This window comes from Gorilla gorilla, chromosome 4, assembly GCF_029281585.2.
Source record: "Gorilla gorilla gorilla isolate KB3781 chromosome 4, NHGRI_mGorGor1-v2.1_pri, whole genome shotgun sequence".
In the NCBI taxonomy this organism is placed as follows: Eukaryota; Metazoa; Chordata; class Mammalia; order Primates; family Hominidae; genus Gorilla; species Gorilla gorilla.
The window spans coordinates 174,968,106-174,990,277 of record NC_073228.2 but is presented as its reverse complement, the minus strand read 5'-3'; the positions used below and the strand labels follow the sequence as shown (position 1 = coordinate 174,990,277).

Genomic DNA, 22,172 nt, shown 5'->3' with positions numbered 1-22,172 from the left:
GTGCCACATATACACCATGGAATACTATGCAGCCATAAAAAAGGATGAGTTCATGTTCTTTGCAGGGACATGGATGAAGCAGGAAACCATCATTCTCAGCAAACTAACACAGGACAGAAAACCAAACACCACATGTTCTCACTCATAAGTGGGAGGTGAACAATGACAACACATGGACACAGGGAGGGGAACATCACACACCAGGGCCTGTAGGGGGGTGAAGGGCTAGGGGAGGGATAGCATTAGGAGAAATACCTAATGTAGATGATGGGTTGATGGGTGCAGCAAACCACCATGGCACGTGTGTACCTATGTAACAAACCTCCACGTTCTGCACATGTATCCAAGAACTTAAAGTATATTTAAAAAAAGGACCTCAAAATACACACACACACACACACACACACACACACACTCTAGATATTTTTAGTTTTCTCATGTTTGATGATTATGTAATAAAGGCCAACCACCAACAGAGGGCCTGATAGAGAATGAAATCTCCTTTCCGAAACCCAAGTGGAACATGTTAACTGCTACAAATTTGAGTAAAGAATAAATTGCAGTAGAAATACTGATCAATTATCTTTCAAAAGAATAAAAACTTGAAATAATGATTACCGAACAAACAGAATTTTGGATAAAATGTGATACTGTTCTCCGTTTTCAGTATTTAAAATAAGTAAGTTTACTTGATTGCTCTGTATGACCCTTATTCTCTCTCCAGTTTTCCCAGGAGCTTCCTTGTTTCAATCATTTGAACAATCTCTCCTTTTCCCATTTAGACAGAAACTAAAATTTCTGACCAGGAAACATTTCAAAGAAGGGAAAGATCCCCAAGTACTGAACTTGAACACAGCGGGCTGGCTCTGTACAGAGTCATTTCAGCTCTGTGCCTGTTCAAAAAAGCTACTTCAGAAATTCTTGGAATTTGGTCTTGAAAATATAAGGAGTATGTTAAACAGTTACTCGAATGTATTTGCTAAATTTATTATAAATACCCATGTAATGAATCTGATGGGAAAACATAAACTTTCTGTCAAAAAGGTCACTGGATTTTAAAATAACAATAATCTTACCGATTTGAAAAGTTTCAAATTTGGCAAACAGCAATTCTGGGGTAAAATGCAACAGTCATCCAGTTACAATCTGGGGACTTATGTCCCCACATCATTATTTAGGAACTAGACTATCTCTAAAAATGTAAGTCTAGTGAGTCTTATGAAGTCCTATGAAAAAGTGTCTGTGAGGGAAGTACCAGACTTTTCTGCTCAGGACATACAATGCAGCTCTATTTTCTAACTACCTAAAGACGGAAGTTCTCAAAGTATGGTCCTGGAGCCACCAACTTAACATGAGGCTTGTGAAAACTGCAATTCTCAGGCCTAGGCCTAACACCTCCTGAAAGAGAAACTCTGGGGAGTGGGGCCTAACAATTTGTGTTTTAAAAAGCACTCACATTCCCATGCTCACTAAAGTCTGAGACCACTGCTTTAAGGCAACCAAAGGCTTTTTAATACTTCCTAAAAATGGGGGTCTTGTGTGATTTCAATTTCTAACAAGTGGTCAGATAAAAGACCACCAAACTCAGAGACTGGCTTTGAGCACCATAAACACTGAGTAAGGTTCATCTGAAGCAGATAAAATAGAAAAAATAAAACAGAAAGTATCTGAAGACATGTACTATAAATAAAGAACATTAAAAAACTTCATAGTGAGATAACATGCTTTTCATTTACTTCTAATATTTTAAATAAAAATATTTTGAATATTAATATATAAACAGATTTCCAATAACAAGGGCCTATAGGTGATGGTTTTGATCTTGCATGTTTCTATTGCTGAAGAATGTCATCTTATTCCTAATATAGAAATAATGTATTGCTTTAAAATCAAGACTGAAAAACACATTATAATAAAGAAATCCATTGGAAAAACAAAACATGCATTAGGTAACCAGTAACTGCACTAAAACAGATACACCACTCACATATTCCATTATGTAAATGAATTCAAAGATATTTCATGACTGATCAGCTAGAAGGGACATAATGATTTATAATTCAAATAACTGAGCACAGAAATCAAACTGAACTAATATATATTTCTAAATATGCAAACCTGAAATAATTGCTAAAAAATATAAATCAATGTACCCATGTTGAAATCATTCCTATCCCCTGGTTTAAAATATTATAGCTTTTAAACTTTTATCTAGTAAGTTTTCTGAAAATATGATTTTTTAATTCACTTTGAGAAGTACTCAAAAGCAATAAACAGCATGTAAAATAAAAGGATATAATATTTGAATTAAAGAATATATAATAGGTTTAATAGGATAGAAAAAAGATCTTAAATAGCAGATACAAATAAATTAGGCATTATGCAAATTATACTAAAAGAATACAAATCAAATTAATTTTATACTAAATATCAATTTCAACCTAAAAAAATAGGGTAAATCTAAACAATAGATATATGCTATAAAATAACTGAGGCTTCTTTGCAGATAATATGCTTTCAAAGTAATTCATTGTGAAAAGGCCAGAGTTTGCAATACTAGGAAGTACTTATAAACCACTTCATATGTTAGAAATAAAGAGTATTTCAGCATTATTATTAGAAAAAAATATGGGTTGAGTTTTTTTTTTAATAAGAAAAAATACATATCTTAAAAAGCCAAATGACCATTGGAATTGGGTTGTACATCACTTTCCAGTAAAAAGGAAAAACAGCCTAGACAGGTGTAATTTATCATTTTTCTGATTTAATATCAAAGAAATATATTAAAATAATAAAAAGAATCCTGAAATCCTCAAAATTTGTAGTGATAAATAGCCCTCCCTGTCTTTATTGCATTATACCTACTAACAGAAATATTGCATGGTGGATTTTGCCAGACAAGGACGATTATTTTCCAATAAAAAGTTGCATATTAAATTCCAGCACAAAAGTGGGTGTCTAATACTTTGGAAATCTTTTATGGTTTACCAAGGAATACAATTTTAAACTTAACTAACATAAACATATTCCTGGAATGAACCTACATTAAAGGTTTCCATTCAATGCCACCATTTTCAGAATTTGTCCTCATATTAAAAGATCAGCTAATCTTAGTGATTAATCTTTCACAAGTCCTATATATTTGATAGCTAATGTAGAAAAGACAATCTACATGATTCTCTCTAGTTGTTAGAAATATGACAATACTGTCAACTAGAATTTAGTAAGAAGATTCTTGGTTTTAGAATTTTAAAAATCTGCTAGACAAAGAAATCTAAACATTTAATGTATAATGGGAAATCTTATTTTAGATTAGATTAGATGTTGATTTGGTGGGGGCAATAATCAAAGAAATGGTCAAAAAACTTATCATTTTCTTTGTATTACTCCATTGTGCCTTTCAACTAATGAAAATGATGTTCTTTTCAACTGAAGAATATTAGAGATATATTTACTCACAGGAATGCAGTTTTTATAAGGTAATATTTTTAGAACATTTTGACCTCCTTAAAATTAAGTTACATACTTTCTTTTAGGACACGAATTTCTGACAATTACAAAAAAGCATGAACTAAAATACGTGTGGACTTTCTTATATAACCATTTATTAGCCTGGGTGAGTATAAATATAACTGTAACTACTTAGGAATCTATATGTCCATATAAATTCAACAGTGATTCCAACTAAATGCTTCATAGTATACAGCTAATTAAAACCTTTCAAAAACATGCATTTACAGATAAGGCTAAATGAAAGGTCTTTTTATTTTTTTAAAAAATTGCAAAAATTATAAACAAGGAAAATACCTGGTTAATTAAATGCATCTGCTAGGTTGTTTACACATAATGCCAGATATACAGTGAAAAGGATATCCAACAGAAAGGTCATTTAGGAACTGAAGAGTCCTTGAAATTACAGGCTCACATCTTCCCCAGTATTTAAGGTTTGTAACACTAAATATGAAAAAAAGTCTTTAATTATAAGTAAGATATTTGCTTGTCTAAGGAGAACCAGAGGATACACATAAATTTATGTAAGTTTGATGACCTAAATCACAAATATTTCAAAAGTGAAAAACAGGCTCAAAAACATTTTCTATTCTTTCAATAGCATATTCAAAATTATATGCAATCTGCAATGAATATTGCTCTCCAAATGGTGTATAATTCTACATATTTAGTTTTGTAAATTAAAAAGTTGTCTAAGTGTTTCACTGGAAAACATCAAGTTTGTACCCAAAACATATTAGGGAGGAAAAGCAGGAGTTACAAAGAAAGCCAAATAGAGGCTCACTGTTACTGCCAAATAATGAACCATCAATCTGTGGCTCCAAAACTCACTTCTTATGATCACGACTGTTTATCTAACTTTGCTGTCTGCAATCAAGACAGTGTTGTTTGTCTGTTACACAGATAAAGCGGGGTGCCAGGTGGAGGCATACAAGTTTGGCTACGTGTACAAAGTTATGTCTATGACTAGAAACTAGTTTATTCTGCCAATGTTATAAGTCCAATATAAGGACAGTTTCCATGAATATGTCTCTGCCAGCCATACGTTTCTCTTAGAACTAATGAATGCCCTATCAGACCTCTCTCAATGATTTCAATTTGCAATAATCTCTTCATGTGGTCTGTCAAATCGCGTGCTTTTCTTTTTAAATTAAAAAAAAAAATGCTGCCCAATTGATCTGAAGAGTCAAGGTCTGTAAATCTTTTAAAATCATCATCTGATGCTGCATGCTGCCGTTGTATGGAAACTTGACAAATTACAATGTCCTTTGGATGGTGACTTTTCAATATGTGAAATTAAGTTTCAATTAAGAACAATGCTAACATTCTAACAAAGCATAATTTTAAGTCTTTTATTTAAAAATTAATATATAAAAAGGTTTAAATATAATAAAAAGATGTATTACATTTAAAACAACAACAAAAGAAAAATTAAAGACCAAAACAAGAACTCACATTTTTGTCATGAATGTTTCTAGAACGTGGTTGTCATCTGTTATTCCTAAGACTTCTGACATACGAGCATATACCTGCATTAAAACATTTCATTGTTAAAAGTTTTACTATTAACATATATTTTCAAAAGACTATTCAAATTGAACAAACATAAGATTTAATGCACTGTGGTATCCACACTGAAGTAGGGAGTGGGTGGGAGAGCAAATGAATTTTTTAAAAAGAATCTTATAATTTTAAAATTTGCTAACTTTTTCCTCCAGATCGCTCCTATTTTGAAATATATAAACGCTTACACACAAACACACTCATATATCCATTTTACTCCCACCACACCGCACACATTTTTTTTTTTCTCAAAGTGGTAGACCACCCCTTTCTGGAAGACGGGAGTAGGTATGCAAAGGGCTGGAAAGTAGAGTACTTCAACAAAAAGTTCCAACACTTAAAAATTTTCCACCTATTCTAGATTTCAGCAAAATATTAACCATTTCAGGATTATTTAAGGCAGTTATAAAAATAAGGATTTAAAAAAATCAAAGGAAGTTAAAGAACTTATAGAAATTCTCCTCAAATATTACCTAATTAAGCCTCCCCAAATATACAGGTACATCTTACTTTTCATGTTGACACTGAAATCCCAAGCTCAGGGATTCTCTGTTGAAAACATCAGGGCCTGGGAATCCACTAAGCTTCCAATTAGGGAGTGTTGGTTGCAGAGTTTGCGGTGCAACATTTCAGTCTCAATCCAAGCCACATTAAGCTTATAAACACATATCCCACTTCAAGTGGGAAAATGCCACTTATACCCCTTACTAGCCTGGCAAAGCTGAGAGGTGGGTTGACACCTCCATACTCCCTGATGCTCTGGTGTGATTCCAGGTTATCCCTGCCAGACACTAGCTGTATGGGATTTCTCTTCTGTGATTTGATCCTCTGTGATTGTGTTCTCTCACTTTCTCCTAATCTGCCTATTTCTTATGTACAGCAACTTAGCTTCTATTCCCTCTGTCTTTTGTTTTTTATATCTGAACACGAGCTTGATATACCACCATAGGTCATGAAGGTATCACAGGGGCAACACAAATCACCCAGAGGTATAGGGTCATAGAGGGGAGGAAAGCTGCCATTGTAGAAATTTCTTTTCTGGATTTTAAATACCACTTGAACCAGCAGGTTGTGTTCCAGGCTTTCAACCTGAGTCCTGTGTCTGGAAGCCTTCTCCTCAGGCTGATAGAGTGAATCAGAGGGAGAGAAAAAGAGGGAGAGGAGGAAGGGTTAGGTGTAGAGGGTGACAGAAGGCAGGAGGGGCTGAACGGTGGAGAGGAGAAGCTGGGGAAGAAAGAGAGAGAGAGAGACAGAGAAACAGAGAGAGAGAAAGGAAGACTGAGATTCAAATTCCTGCTGCCTTACCTACTAACTTCTGAGCCCTACAGAAAAGCATTTCAATGATTATATATCTGTGACTTTGCCCATGAGAGTAGGCCTTCATCTCTAACAAGATTAAAGTGACCATTGTTGCTTGTAAGATGTTTAGGGGAAAGAGGGAGCTAAGGAGGAGAGAGAATCTAAAGAAGTCAGTTACCAACAATCCTCAATAATCACAAACCTTGAAGCACAAAGAGGGCTCTAATGAAGAATGATATGTAGAACAGAAAGTTTCCCTAAGCTCACCATGATGCCAAACCTCTCTCGCATATAGAAGTATACAAATTGGGTCCCTTGGAAAACCCAGCATCGACATGATTAATGGCACACAAAGCATTTCACAACTTGGCCTCAACCTACCTCAACTTCCACATTTCCCTCAACCTCAAGCCACAATAAAATGCTGATGGATCACTGAGGCATCTCATGCAATTTCAGATTTTTATGTGTTCATGTGCTGGTCATTTTGCCTCAATCAGTCTTCTTCCTCTTTTTCCCCTCATACTCATTCAAAAGTCATCTTCTCTGAAGGCTTCCTAGGCACAGTGAGTTGAACTCTACTTTATGTTCCCACAACATCCAGTCCATTCCTCTATCATGGCGCTTTTCACACTGTAACTGTTTGGATGTCAATCTCCCTCATTACACTGAGTGCTTCTTGAGGGGTGACACTATGCCTTATTCTTTGTGTCCCTACTATTGCACCTAAGGCAATATTTGTCAAGTGAATACTACGTGTTTTTAACGTGCAGTGGAAAGACACGGTCTGGATCTACTAGGACTATATTATAATGTGAATATTACACAAAGAAAGAAAAATGACTTTTCCCATTAAGCATATATTGGATTCTACAGACAAAATACATAGAATCGTAAATTACAACAGAAAAAGAAAAGTAGCTAGAGAGAACAGCTTGAATATTTAGTAACTGATTATAGCAATTGTCTTTAATTTTATTTTAGTGGCACCCCTGTCAAAAGAGGTCCTTAAAATAAGCCCAGTTTTATAAAATCAACTAACAGTAGGGATCAGACACCCTACTGTGTGCCCTGCTTTGCCCACTTGCTCAGTTCCAGGGCCAGAGACTGTGTGCCCTTAACTCTCACTGGAATTTAAAAGGCACGTTTGTTTAACAAAGATGAAAATATGAATGAGTATGTTTAAACTAGCTTTACCACAACTCAAAGCACAAATTCTTTGATGGTACACAGGATCATTTATATAGATAAATGAAATTAATAATAAATTCCATGACATCCTGGTTTTGGAAAGGATGTGTCCATGGCATTATCTCAAATTACTTATTTTCTTCTTATTGTATTTACATCTTTACTGGTTTATTTTCTTGTTTTCGATAACATAACTACAGTGGACTTTTGTAAAATCAAATTTTACATTTTCAAGACATTATAAATGCCTTTTTTATGGCAAAACTCAGACATAACACAATTTTTGTTTTAATCATTTTATTATTCATTTTAAAATGTGATTTTAAACATTTCAAACATTTTAACATTAAAAAATGTGCTTTCTAATTCAATGGGTCCTACAAGGAAGTTTTCCTACCGTGTCCCTGGCATTCAAAAGAGGAGGAAGCTAGGCAGGCAGGTCTGTTGTGTTCTGCTGTCAAAACAGTTTCTCAAAGCATCAGATCTGACCCAATAATATACTAGAAAAACAGTCAACATTGACACATGGCAATGCTTTAATCCACAATTATCCTTGTAACTTGCACCATTCCTTTTATCATCCATTAGCTTTGATTCCCATTATCCCATCTAGAACTGTGTCAACGCTTTTGTCCTTGGGGATTTCTCTCCACTACTAGGATCTGACAGTCAAGCTTGAGTACTAAACAGGATCATTACCTCTTAAATCCACTTATCTGATCTACTGAATAGTAAATTGAAAAGCTCATTAAGAGCAACAATCTGATTTGTTTTCACATGTGACAGGGTTATTTAAAATCAATGTATGATTACAGTGTTTCTTTTAAAAGACTGTTTCTCATTTTTCAAGGTACCTTATCATTCAGATAACATGCAGAAAACATGAAAATGTCTCCAAACATTTGAAATTTAATTATCCCTTTTAAACATGGATAATTTGGGAGTGAGAAGTAATTTGTTCAGTTAGGAAATACCTACAAAATCGTTTATCATCAAGCACAGGTCAATGAAAGTCTTCTACAGAAAAAATCTTCTAACACAGTATTTAGAGTTTTTAACACTTTCTACAACTTGTATTATTTCACCCGAAATAATTTTTATGACACCAAGAAGAAACCGTATTGCAGTATCTATTTTAAGGAAGTATATAGGAGTTACATAGGAATGCAAGAAAAGGAAAAAAAAAAACCTCACTTTCAGTCCACAGATTCCTTGTCTCTTATTTCAGAATCTATTAAGATAATCTCATCACAATGAAAAATGAGTCAAAATCTAAGAAATAAGAGACTAAACCTATCTGTGTGGTCATCCTTCAGAGAAGGATGGCCAATACAATGACACTGAATATATGGTTATGCCTTTGGTTATGAGTTTTATATAGTCAGAGATGCACATTCTGTAACCAAGGTTTTGCCTGTCTGAGCCCTCCTCCCTTCTTTCCTCCTTCTGCATTTCATAATATGCCTGCATAATAGACTGTAAGCTCCCTGAGAGCAGAAATGATGCTCTGTTTTTTTAAAATCTCACATGCCTACTACTCAATAATGTTTCTTAAATGAATAAAAAGAATATATGGTTAAAATGTACATTTTGGTCAATCCCATTTCATATATGATTCTTTAACAAAGGAAAACAACCCATAAAAGGCATGTATTCTTCCCCCTGTAAAATAATATACCCCAAATCCTACCCATCTGGGATGAACACTGGTAAAATGTTGTCATTTTAAAAGGTGTGGTTTTAATGCTTAAATAATATTTCTGGAAGAAGCTCTCCCTATAAATTCAGTAAGAAGAGTCTTAATTTGAAATCTTGCCAGCCTGTTACGGGCACTTCTCAAAACATATAATAGAATATGATATTTTTGTAGTATTAATTTCCACATGAATATGTTTCCTCCACTATTTTCAGCATGTATTCCTGGAATGCAGGGGAAATGTCTATCTCTCTTTACATCTCCAGTGGTATATTGTCTTAGAACACTGTCGTGATAAACTTAGCAAGTAGAAAAAGCACAGACTTTGGTCCCAAAGATACCTGCATTTGAATTCTATATCTGCCACTAACTAGGTGTTTCTTAAGGTCTCTGAATCTTGGATTCTTACCCATAAAATAGTAATAATAATAATACCTACTTTAGGCTGGGCGTGGTGGCTCATGCCTATAATCCCAGCACTTTGGGAGGCCGAGGTGGGAGGATTGCTTGAGCTCAGGAGTTCGAGACCAGCCTGGGCAACACGGTGAAACCCCAAACTAAAATACAAAAAATTAGCCGAGCGTCGTGGCGTGTAACTGTAATCCCAGCTACTTGGGAGGCTGAGACAGGAGAATTGTTTGAACCTAGAAGGTGGAGGTTGCAGTGAGCCAAGACTGTGCCATTGCACTCCAGCCTGGGTGACAGAGCAAGACTCCATCTCAAAAAAAACAAAAAAACAAAAAAACAAAAAAACCTACTTTATGGGCTTTTGATTAAATTAAATGATGATCCCGAACTCAGAGCTTGACATTTAATAGTTACTCCACAAATGCTGTTTCCCTGTACAACCTTTCATCGACCCTTCTGCACAGTAGGTGCTAAAGTGGTCAGGTAACACCTTTTGAAGAGAAGGCTCTTCACATGAAAAATAACAGAAAAAATCAGAAGGTGCTTTGAAGATTTTCACACAGCATAAAGATGGTTAAAACAAATAAACAAAATCTTATAATCTGTATCCATAACTCTTAAATCTTTACAAATACGTTCAATTAACACCTTCTAGTAACACTCAGAAATTGCATTTGTTAAAGGCATAAAGGAACTGCTTCAAAATTTCATGATACAAAATCAAATTCTTTCTACTTCTCAATGGCTATTGTCTTAGAAACTAGAAAAATTACCCATTTTAACCAGTTACCCATCTCTCTTGCTCCTGAAATATGGAAAGTGATTAGAAATGTAAGGAATTATCATTATTACAGATTTGAGAAGGCATGCTCTTAAAAAACTGTTTTAATATATTTGTTTTCTTAGCCGTATTTATTTTACTGCAAAGGTTCTTATAAATTTAAGAAAAGAGCATTTGGATAGTACATAATGCTTCAATGAGCCAACACATTCTCCAAATTCTCAACTCATCAAATGACAAATATTGCCTGTAGAATTTGCAAGTAGCTTAAAAGATGTTACATATGCTTTTAAAAAGGGAACTAGGTAAGAAAAACAGATGCGGGCATAAACTACAAATAGCAACATAATTTTGAGTTGTACATTTAATAAAGAATAAAAAAAGCATGTGCTGTAATAATTTTTAAAATTTCTTTTTCCAATCCTAATCCTTAGTCTTGGGTATCTGGAGCACTGTCTCTAACATTCTGGTTATAACTCTGAGGAAACTAATTATGTCAATCTTTAAATTTGAAGTAGATTACAGAACTGGGAAACCCAGAATATTAGTTCCTAAAGATTGTATGGATATATAATGACAGTCACAGAAATTCAATAACAGCCCTTTATGAAATGTACTCAAAAGCACCGCATGAAACAAATTAAAAAGAACAACGAATCTCTCATTCTGTGCAAATAAGAAAATAAGAGAAAACACTGGTTCTACAGGTTTTCAAAAGAGTTTTTATAATGAATTAAGATTTTGGATAATGAATCTTCAGAAAATTATAGTAAGTTAATACCCTTAGGCCTTCTATAAATGTTTAAGATGCTATAACTTCTCAAAGAGCTTTAGTGTATTGTTTAAGCAGGCTCAATGCAGAAAATTAACAGTGCAGTAGAAGTCAACAACAAAGTATTTTGCCATTGGATGACAAACCTTCTCTGAACCAATTTATTCTCAAAAACATATCAGGTAATACAAAAGTGATACCACAAAAGATCCCCCAAATATTACTGTGAATTTTCAAGTATTATTTCAATCTACTGGAATGACTTATTAATGAAGGTTTTTAACTGGTTGTAAATTGGTAAAACAAAACCTGTCACTGGAAAGGATCCAATATAATGAAAGCATTAGTGTTCCTTAGGAAGAGAATTTAGGAACACAGTATGAAATCACTTACTATGAATAAGAAATCAATTTTCATATTTTTGTTTTAGGCTTCAAGTGCCTTTGAGGTCAATTCAGTGCTTTCTATAAGAAAGACCTCATCAATGTGAAAGGCATTAGTAGAGGAGGGAGGAGGAGAGATGTAAGAAAGAATAGAGCATTTAATGACTTGGATCTAAACCATTTGGAACTAAAGGTACTTAGCTCTTTCATTAACATTTGAAGCAGGATAAAATATGATAATCACAATTAACTTATCACCATAACAAGAGAATTAATGGTACAAACATCATTGCTGTATATTAAATACACAAACTTAGTGACACTGAATAGATCCATATTAATCCTGGGTGACTAATTTTTCCATATCGTTTCAAATAACATCACTAAATATAAGCCTGAAATTAGACAGAAAAATCTTTTGCCAGAATTTAATTTTAAAACCATAATTTATGTTGGAAATCAAGTGGTAAAAGGTGAATAATCCTGCTTGCCTCATTCAGTTGAATAAGGAACAGCATCTGATAAAGAAAAACTGGTTATGGAAGTATAAAATACATCTGAATGTTAAACATTTATTTCAATTAGAATATCTGAACCCACCATCTGTGGTGGCCATCTTGCTAAGGGCACATGTACCTAACAAATCTCTTAAGAGGCATTCCCAGTCTGCTTGAATAAGCTATTGTATAAGAAAACTTGGAGTGACCACTTTGGCCTCACATTTCCTTCGCTCCACATCCTGTGGCACAAAGCATGAACTCAGCAGGCTGGGGTGCAGGGCTGCCTGCTGCCTTGTGATAATCCCCTCTCCCAGTAGGGGCCTCCACTGATGCATGGCTAAGAACATGCTTCCTCTTTTGCTTGCACCCCAGTGGGGTTTCCATTTCTAACTTGGGCCCAAATCCAGACTGCTAAGGAAGGTGGAAAAGTCAGAAAGCTCCAGATGCTGTCAGAGATATTTCTGAGTCAGTTTCTAAACAATAATTTATTAGAAAGAGTACAGGTATAATGTGAAAACCAGCAAGGCTGGTAATTTTGGAGAGATTCTTTTCCTCCCACCCCCAAGCAGATCTAGGGTCTAACTACCACCTGTTCAACAGAAGCTGGCTGTTTGCCTTACTTTCCTTCAGGGAGCCACTGACTAAGGATCTCCACCAGCATGAACCTAATGCCTCCCGACAGGCCTTCCCTAGCCAAGAGGGACCTGGGTTGAGTGCACCAGTTACTGGTCACAGGATATGCAGTCCACAGAAAGACTCCTGTGGTGCAACCAGCTGAAAGCCAACCAGAGAAAATGGAGAGTGTACATTTGTCCTGACACAGCTTTGCTCCTGCTGGCTGCCAACTCACTCCATGTCTGGGGCCAAGCTTCTGTTAAACTAGTCTTCTATGGATAAAGCCATGGTAAAGCCCTGGGTAAATATATTATCTCCCCAAGCCCATTCAAAAAGAAGCTAACTATGGCTATGGCACCAGATCCTTGGGAAGAAGGCTTAATTTTAGTAGAGGATTTTGGGACCATGGTTTGAAAGAGCATTTCAGACAGTTAAAGGAATATTTATAATTCTTTGCAATAGCAAGTTTATAAGATGACGATTAAATTTTAGGGCAAAGAAGCTGATGCTGGATGAAGTTTGTGAGAGGGTGATAGCAGAGGTGGGGAACTGGGAAGTAAAATATTTTGTTTAATCCCCCGTACCTCCTAAAGGTGTCAGCCAGAAACACATTCTGACACAAGGGATACATGTGCTCTAGACACTGTTCAATAACAGATGCTATTCAATGTAGCCAAATAAAACTTTCTTAAGTATTAACAACTGATTATAATTGGTTACTCAGCAATGTTAGCATAAAGAAATCTAGGATGCTTTTGTACTATGCAACCACATTAAATATAGGCTTTGCAGCTAATACTGCTTATTAGTGGACTACTAAACCTTTGGCTGTAAAATATGAACATTGTAGAATTATATAGTGCATAAAAAGGGAATGAAGACAATGCATGCCTATACTTAATCATTGTATGCATATGCCTGTTTTACTAATTAGAATCTGAGGCTGTAGTGAGACAAGCATAAAGATTGCTGGTCCACCATCATAACCAGCAACCCAACTCACCTTAACTATTTTCCAAGCCTTCTCTGGAACTCTGGGTACATCACTCCTCAGGCGTACAACCTAAAAAGCACAAAGTTTAGGGACCTGCCACCTGGCACCAGAAATAAGAGCAAAAGGCCTCCCCAATCTCAAATAAAAGGAGAAAGTGGCTGACAATCTTTGTGGTTGTTACTTATGATATTCTTGGGACTATGATTTTATTCTGGAGCCCATAAGCGGAGACATGGTGAAGTCCTGTTCAAATTCTGGATGTGGTTATATGAATGACAATGGGTTTGCTTCAATGAGATAATTCCAGAAACCAGTTACTAAAAGCTAGCCCTAAAAAAGAATAAATCATAAATAATATTTGACAGAATGATTTTTAAGAATCTCAGCCAGGCGCGGTGGCTCACGCCTGTAATCCCAGCACTTCAGGAGGCCGAGATGGGTGGATCACCTGAGTTCCAGACCAGCCTGGCCAACAAGGTGAAACCCTGCTTCTACTTCTACTAAAAATACAAAAAATTAGCAGGGCGTGGTGGCACGCGCCTGTAATCTCAGCAACTTGGGAGGCTGAGGCAGGAGAATCACTTGAACCCAGGAGGCAGAGGTTGCAGTGAGCTGAGATTGCTCCATTGCATTCTAGCCTGGGCGACAAGAGTGAGACTCCATCTCAAAAAAAAAAAACAAAAAGAATCTCTTAGTACTGTTTCCCATGAAGCACTTTCATTATAGAAGTGTGGCAACTGAGGCTAATGACTTAAGCAGGCAAAGTAACCTTCTGATTGGCAAAAGTACATCTTTTAACTAGGGTTACAAAGAATAATATCACAAAACAGGAGGTAATCTAGTGAAGTGGTTAGGAATAGATTCTGAAGCCCAAGACTAGTGAGATTCTGCCACTTACTAAGTAATTTTGAGCAAGTTGCTTACCCTTTAAACCTTAGTTTCCTCAAATATAAAAAGGATGAGAGTAGTACCTAATCTGTGGAATTTTTGAGATTAAAATGGTTAATTTATGTGAAGGACCTATAACAGTCCTGGTATACAGTAAAATTTTCATAAGTATTACCTATTATTTTTATTGGAATGTCTCTTTTCTTTGTGCTTTATCTGGACTAGATACTAGAAAACAGATATATGTTCTAAGTGGGTATGTGAGTAGCTTTAGTAGTAGTTAGAGGGGAGAGGGTCTTAATGAAAGGTAACATAACTTCTAATATTAAATAATGGGTCTAGTCTTTGAGTCTTGCAAAGAAATAAAGTAGTAAGAAAAATGATAGAAAAAAAGTCAGGAGAAAAACAGAATGATCTGTGGTATTTGGTGTTATTTTATCTCAAGAACTTATCTGCATCACCTATATTGCCAGATTCAAAGCTTTCATCCTCATTTTTTGAGTCAATACAAGTTCCTGCTTCCTATCTCCAAGGTAAGTTTTCAACTCACTGAGTAAGTAGATGATCACTGTGTCCAATAAGTTATCAAAGTTTTCCCCATTCAGATCAATAGGTCCATCCAATTGTCCAAATTTTCTTTTCTTTTTTTTTTTTTTTGAGATGGAGTCTCACTCTGTCGCCCAGGCTGGAGTGGCATGATCCTGGCTCACCGCAAGCTCTGCCTCCTGGGTTCACATCATTCTCCCGCCTCAGCCTCCCGAGTAGCTGGGACCACAGGCGACTGCCACCACGCCCAGCTAAGTTTTTGTATTTTTTTAGTAGAGACGAGGATTCACCGTGTTAGCCAGGATGGTCTTGATCTCCTGACCTCGTGATCCACCTGCCTCAGCCTCCCAAAGTGCTGGGATTATAGGCGTGAGCCACCGTGCCCGGCCCAAATTTTCTTTACTAAATTAATGTACACAGACACGGGGGTCCAGAACACCATCATTAGTTTTAAATTATTAAGAGTTTTTAGGTGATGGGCTCCCAAGGGGCATTCTCTCACAGTGGGAACAGAAAGGGGCTACCTTTCAGAAATAAATATAATATTACTGATCTCTGACACTAGACTATTGGTTCTAGGTTGCTTCTCCTATTGTAGGACATGAAATATCAAGGATCTAGCTTAGTTCTTTTGTGACTGATGGCGAGCCAGGACTAGACATCCAATCTTCAGCTAAAGAAATGAGTCTTTTCCTTGGGAAGTAAAACAGCTAGTATGGAGATGAAACTTATGATATTGGCATTATCAGTCAACACACTCTGAAACTGATCATTCCTGGACTCATGCCTAAATACATACATAGCCAATGTGATACAGTGAAAAGCAAACTGGGTTCAGAGTAAGATGATCTGGTTGAAACCAAGGGTCTGCCACTAAACAAGCTTTTAATTCTGAAATTGTTTCATATTTCTGCAAAATGATATTCATGTATATTAAACAGAACATTGTTGAGAAGACTAAATGAGAAAATGTAATGAATAATTCAGCAAAGTGGTTAAATGCAAAGTAGAAACCCATTGCAGGTTAGATTAAGGTTGAAGATAAACTGTATTCTCAAGTGATATTTCCTAGATATTTCTCATTCTACATTACCTGAAAATACAGGATTCATAACTTACAACATGGAAAATGTTTTAACCCCCAACACCTTAATCTTTAGGAAGGTTAGAGAGTATCATGTGTTAGGCAGCCGCACCTGCTGGAAAGTGTGGTATGACAGCCCATAGCTCATGAATGCAAATGACCAGACAAAAAGGGCAGGTGAGAACTGGCACCAACAAGCATGAAAACATTTCTAATGACTCAGAAAAGTGGGCCAAGAGGGAGCAAGGAAGGAAGTGACCATGAAAATTGAGAGACAGAAATGGACAATAAATGGTCAAAGGCTTAAGAAAAAAAAAAAGGTTACAACAAAACTTGAGAATTGCAATTCTCAGCAAATGGAAAGCCACCAGTACTAAGGTGTTTAGCACATTTCAAAATTTTCTATTATGTTATAATTTTTCTTGTTAAAAGTTTCCAACTAAACTTACTGGGCATAGGAGATTTTCCATGGAAATGCATTTCCAATTTTGTAATGGGTGTCAACCAGAAAATGCAATTCACATAGGAGAAACTTGTTTCAAAGCCAACTTGCTTAAACACATCTATTCAGTAAAGCAAGGGATACTGGCGCTGGGGGGCCACGCAAGGCCTAGGGGAAAACAAAATTCCAATAAGTATGCCAAATGTGCTTTTATATTTCAAGACTCCTTCAAAAGAAACATTATAGGGAGATAAAAATTAGGAAAACACTGAACTTAACTAATTTAAAATGTTGAAAAAATATTTTGCATTTATGTTTTATAACCAAGTGCTTTTCTCACATTTGTCCCAAGGCAGCAGATAAAGCACTATATTCACCATTGCTAATACTAGCAATTGGAACATGCTCTTTGGCAAGGCAGAAATAAGATAATTGTTCAACATAGGCTGGCTTTTCAGAAATACTGGAAGCATTGCCTGTAATTATAGACATCTGTCACTGCTAGCCACTCAGTACTAACCCTGACATCAATATACAACCATAGCACTAAACTGCCTGCAGGCATAGCAATGGAGACCAGATACGCTAGGCAGGCAATCATCTGCTTCATCCAAACTATCTGTCAAAGGTTCCCAACCACAAATAGCTCTTACATTTTGTATCCTTAGGATAATATGTTGATTTATTTTAGATTCTCTAATATTTACAGTCTAGACCATCTACTAAAATAAAGAAACAAAACTTATGGCTAATGGACGCAGTTACTGTTCACAGTCATCATAAAAGGTCATAGCTCAACCCTCAAATGTTAAAAATTGATGGCAGCTTTAACCATGCGCTATCATACAGATGTTTCCTTTTGTAGAGGCAATTATTTTCTAAGGCAATTCAAAATGGTAAATACAATCTTTCATCAGCAAATATGTTGCCACATTGTCTTAGTAGAAATGCTCATATTTTAAAGCCCTTTTTAAGAAGTAAAGACAAGTTTCAATGTTCATCACTGAAGAGTCCAGATCATCAGTGTGGGTTTAGCTTTACATACAGTACCTTATTTGGCAATCCCTATATAAATGATGTAATATCAAAAACTAGGAAATGGTACTGAAGAATAAAATACTTAGTTAATGAATGAGTCAACTGACATAATCTTGCCGGGTATAAAACTTACTGAAATATACATGCACATGTACATTCATATTTTTATAAGACACACTGTAGCTTTAAACATCACCCTCTGTTTTCTTTTAAACAGCCAGAGAAGCAAGCTGAAAATTATTAGACATTTAGACTAATTAGGAATAAACATTCACAATTATCATAATGTGTTACTAAAAACCCAGATATTTCTTGGTCTGATCACAACAGCCAATGCTGAAGAAAAACTATTAATTACTGACAGACAGTTAGCTTACAAGTGAGCTGCATTTTAAAAACCTCCTTTAAAATACAACTGCTAAATGCCTTACAGTGCTGTAATGTGAGACAGGTTCAAATCTTATTACTTCACTGAAATTAAAACCTAAGTTTTAATACTGTTCAAGTCGAACAATGATTCCACACTTTATTGCTTTTGAAATCCCTTGATGATCATAGGGAAAAATGCCCCGGAGAAAAAAAGACTGTTTTCGATAAACAGAAAATACAGTTTGCACTCTTAGCCTCTTTGTCATCACAAAAAAAGGATTTAATGCCAATTCTTTAAAAAAAGACTTTTTTTCCCACAAAATGTGCACCTTGTGTGCCATTTGTAAAATCAGTTCACTTTCTTTTATTTATTACTGCAGTGCGGCAAGGCAATAAAGAAGCTACCGATAGCTAATAAATTACATGCCTTTTAAAACAATTCTCTTGCTACAAAAACATGTAACTACAAAGGTTTACATTTACATGGTACATCATATGAAATGTCTATATTTGTGTCCTATTAACCATTTTGGCAAATTGTGGACTTTTACCAAATAGCTAATAGGAAAAAAAATATAGTGATCCACACACGTTCACATGACATAAAAGCCGTTCTAGAAAACTACTCATGTATTTGCACTTTACAAAAATACTCCAAAATTTATTTTAAAAACATTTAAATAAATTATTTCACACATCAAAATGGTACTCAAGGATCTTCTAATCAGGATTAAACTTTACTCAATTACTGAGAACTAAGAAAGTACCTTTTTCTTCTAATTTATGTTCCTAGTATCACAGTCTTTTAAGAATCATAATTTTAGCAGTTACTTAAAATAAATTATATAGAAGGTAAGATCGCTGGAATGTAACCCAGAACGTGCCAATTATGATTCTTAATGAATATAATATAGTACTTGTAGAAAGATATAGAAACTAGGTAATTTCAGAAACATTAAGGAACATCTGCTTATAATCTTTCTTTTGAAAGAATATTATCTTCACATATCCGTAAGAATTGCTTTTAAAATTTAATGAAAGTAAGCTATTTTGTGTCTCTGGTTTGTCTATGTACAAATGAATTCTGAAATAACTATACTCCAATTTACAGGATTAAGTTGTTAAATTAATCAGGGCATTTTCTTAATGCTTTCATGCTCCAATCTTATGATGAGAATATATTTATGAGGTAGTGTATTGCCTTTTATTATTAATTTCCTCCATTTCCTGTAATAGTTATCATAGCTGTGGCTCTTTTGTGCGTGATTCATACTTACAAAATTTCAACTTTGTTAATTATGCATGATGAACAATGCTTCAATGTTCAAAGCACAAACAACTTTGTTTCATTTCATCTTTACTTCAAGATGACAATCCACTATACAAATGAATGAAAATTTTATATTCTGTAGCACTCAATTTCTCCATTCAAATCTACTTTTTCTCTTTTCTTTTAAAATCAGTTTGATTAGGAATTTGTGGGAGTTATCTTTTTTGAAGGGTTCACGGAAATAAGTTTATTTCATTTTCACAGATTATGGAATTAGGGGAATTATTATCATCATAAATCATAATTGTATAACATATATCAATGTATGTGGAGAACTCTGCTATATTTCATGACTTATTTTTGCTTCTTTTTTAATAGTAAATGCTCATTTGCTGAAATCATCATTGCCTTTTCCCACACTGTAGTTGATATTAAATGATATTATTCTCAAATAGTGATCAAGAAAAATAACTGACAAAATGTCCACTTTCTCTATGGCTACTTTCTCTACCTCCTACATCTCATTCATAAAATTTTATTTTAAATCTTTAATTACTTGGATTATCCTCTTTTTGGCTGGCGGAAGGCTAATTGTATTCTCCCTCTTGCATCGCTAAGAATGTACAATCAAAATAGGCACAGCTAGGTATCATTAACTCCATATATATACATATATGTGTATGTGTGTGTATACATATATATATATATATATATATATATATATTTTTTTTTTTTTTTTTTTTTTTCTAGATGGAGTCTCACTCTGTCGCCCAGGCTGGAGTGCAGTGGCGTGATTTCAGCTCACTGCAACCTCTGCCTCCCGGGTTCAAGCCATTCTCCTGTCTCAGCCTCCCGAGTAGCTGGGATTACAGGTGCCCCGCCACCATGCCCGGCTAATTTTTTGTATTTTTAGTAGAGACAGGGTTTCATTATGTTGGCCAGGCTAGTCTCAAAACTCCTGACCTTAGGTGATCCACGTGCCTCGGCCTCCCAAAGTGTAGGGATTATAGGCGTGAGCCACTGAGCCCAGCCTAACACAATACTTTAGATGGCAAAATCAAATAGTGGTTAGATTTCTTGAGGTTATACAGTTGAATGGTTTCCCCAACTTCCTGTTTTCACTGTTTGACAATGCTGTTTCTTAGCTGCTAGGGAAAAATATGTATTCACTGACATTTGTTCTAGTAAATCCAAAGTAAACACTATATTAAATGCTATTTCATTCAATACACATAAAATAATCTTGGCTGGGCATGGTAGCTCACACCTGTAATCCCAGCATTTTGGGAGGTCAAGGTGGGCAGATCACTTGAGGTCAGGAGTTCAAGACCAGCTTGGCCAACATGGGGAAACCCCGTCTCTACTAAAAATACAAAAAAATTAGCTGGGCATGGTGGCGCATGCCTGTAATCTCAGCTACTCAGGAGGCTGAGGCAGGAGAATGGTGTGAACTCGGGAGGCGGAGCTTGCAGTGAGCCGAGATCGTGCCACTGCACTCCAGCCTGGGTGACAAAGCGAGACTCCGTCTCAGAAAAAAAAATCTTGACTTGCATATAAAATAATCTTGGCACCTATCAGACAGTGGAAATAGCAGGTAGTTCTTGGTGCCAACTGAGAGGAGTAGGTCAAATTCATTTGTTTTACTAATTATCTTCTTAGAAAAGATGGAATATTCACTTTGTCCTCAACCCCTTTAATTTGGTAAAAAAAAAAAAAACTAAAGTGAACTGTTATTTAGATTTCTTGGTCTTGTTTGCAATTTTTATTTATTTATTTATTTATTTTTCTGAGATGGAGTTTTGCTCTTGTTGCCCAGGCTGGAGTGCAGTGTCGTGATCTTGGCTCACTGCAACCTCCACCTCCTTGGTTCAAGAGATTCTCCTGCCTCACCCTCCCGAGTAGCTGGGATTACAGGCATGTGCCACCATGCCTGGCTAATTTTGTATTTTTAGTAGAGATGGGGTTTCTCCAAGTTGGTCAGGCTGGTCTTCAACTCCCGACCTCAGGTGATCCGCCTGAGGATTACAGGCATGAGCCACTGCACTCAGCCTGTTTGCAATCTTGAATGGAAAAGTGGAAAACATGAAGCTGAACACTTCTGTTCTCTTTTTGCACTAATATGCAACTCTTGGTCCTATCTTACTTCCCTGTGTATGTTATATGCAGAAGTGAATGACACTAAAAGAAACCCAAGCACCCCCTGGGTGTCAGTCTTCCCCTGTCTTCCCCAAGATTTCATCAGTTGTCTTCCAATATGTTCCCAGTATTCTGCATATCAGTCATGGGCCTCATTACATTGAACAATGATTACCTATTAACTTTGTGTTCTCCACCAGTCTGTGATGGCAGGAATATCTTTCCCTAGGCAATAGTGTGTCCCACTGTTTAGCATATAATAAACAGATTTGTAATGATAAGTATTTGTATAATAAACGAAACAAAAAAAAGAGTGCCACTAATCTAGCCAAAAATAACATTCTTACAGACTCTGTATAAATCTTTTTCTAATGTACAATTCTTGAAAACTAAACACTGGCTGGTTCCAACCCACTGTTTCCTAATAAGATGCTGCTCTAATTAACAACACCTACTTCAGAAATATGACTAGGATCAGAATAAAATTTCTCTCCTTCTGTCACCATAAAGTCTGACCATCTCACTCTAATCGATATCCAATCAATCAATGAGAAAATAGGTGATAATCTAGCACTGTCCTAGTTGTATGACAGATACAAGATATGTATAGACACTGCCCCTTTCCTCAAGAATCTCAAACCTTGCTAAGAAAATAAGGACACAGAGCATAAAATGCTCTAGGAGCAA

General features: G+C 35.7%; 1 protein-coding gene across 5 annotated transcripts in view; it reads right to left on the bottom strand.

The window, feature by feature from the left end:
- The window catches only part of RANBP17 (RAN binding protein 17), a 428,680-nt gene that overhangs the window by 119,741 nt on the left and 286,767 nt on the right, over window positions 1-22,172 (bottom strand). For all 5 annotated transcript variants that reach the window (XR_010133994.1, XR_010133993.1, XM_019028430.4 and 2 more), the window contains 2 exons: window positions 4,966-5,039; window positions 3,874-3,954 (listed from right to left, as the gene is read on the bottom strand). Coding sequence is in view for 3 of the 5 variants with exons in the window: in XM_019028430.4 (XP_018883975.4) it covers window positions 3,874-3,954; window positions 4,966-5,039 (155 nt within the window). In the remaining 2 variants the exon portion in view is untranslated. The remainder of the gene's footprint in view (window positions 1-3,873; window positions 3,955-4,965; window positions 5,040-22,172) is intronic.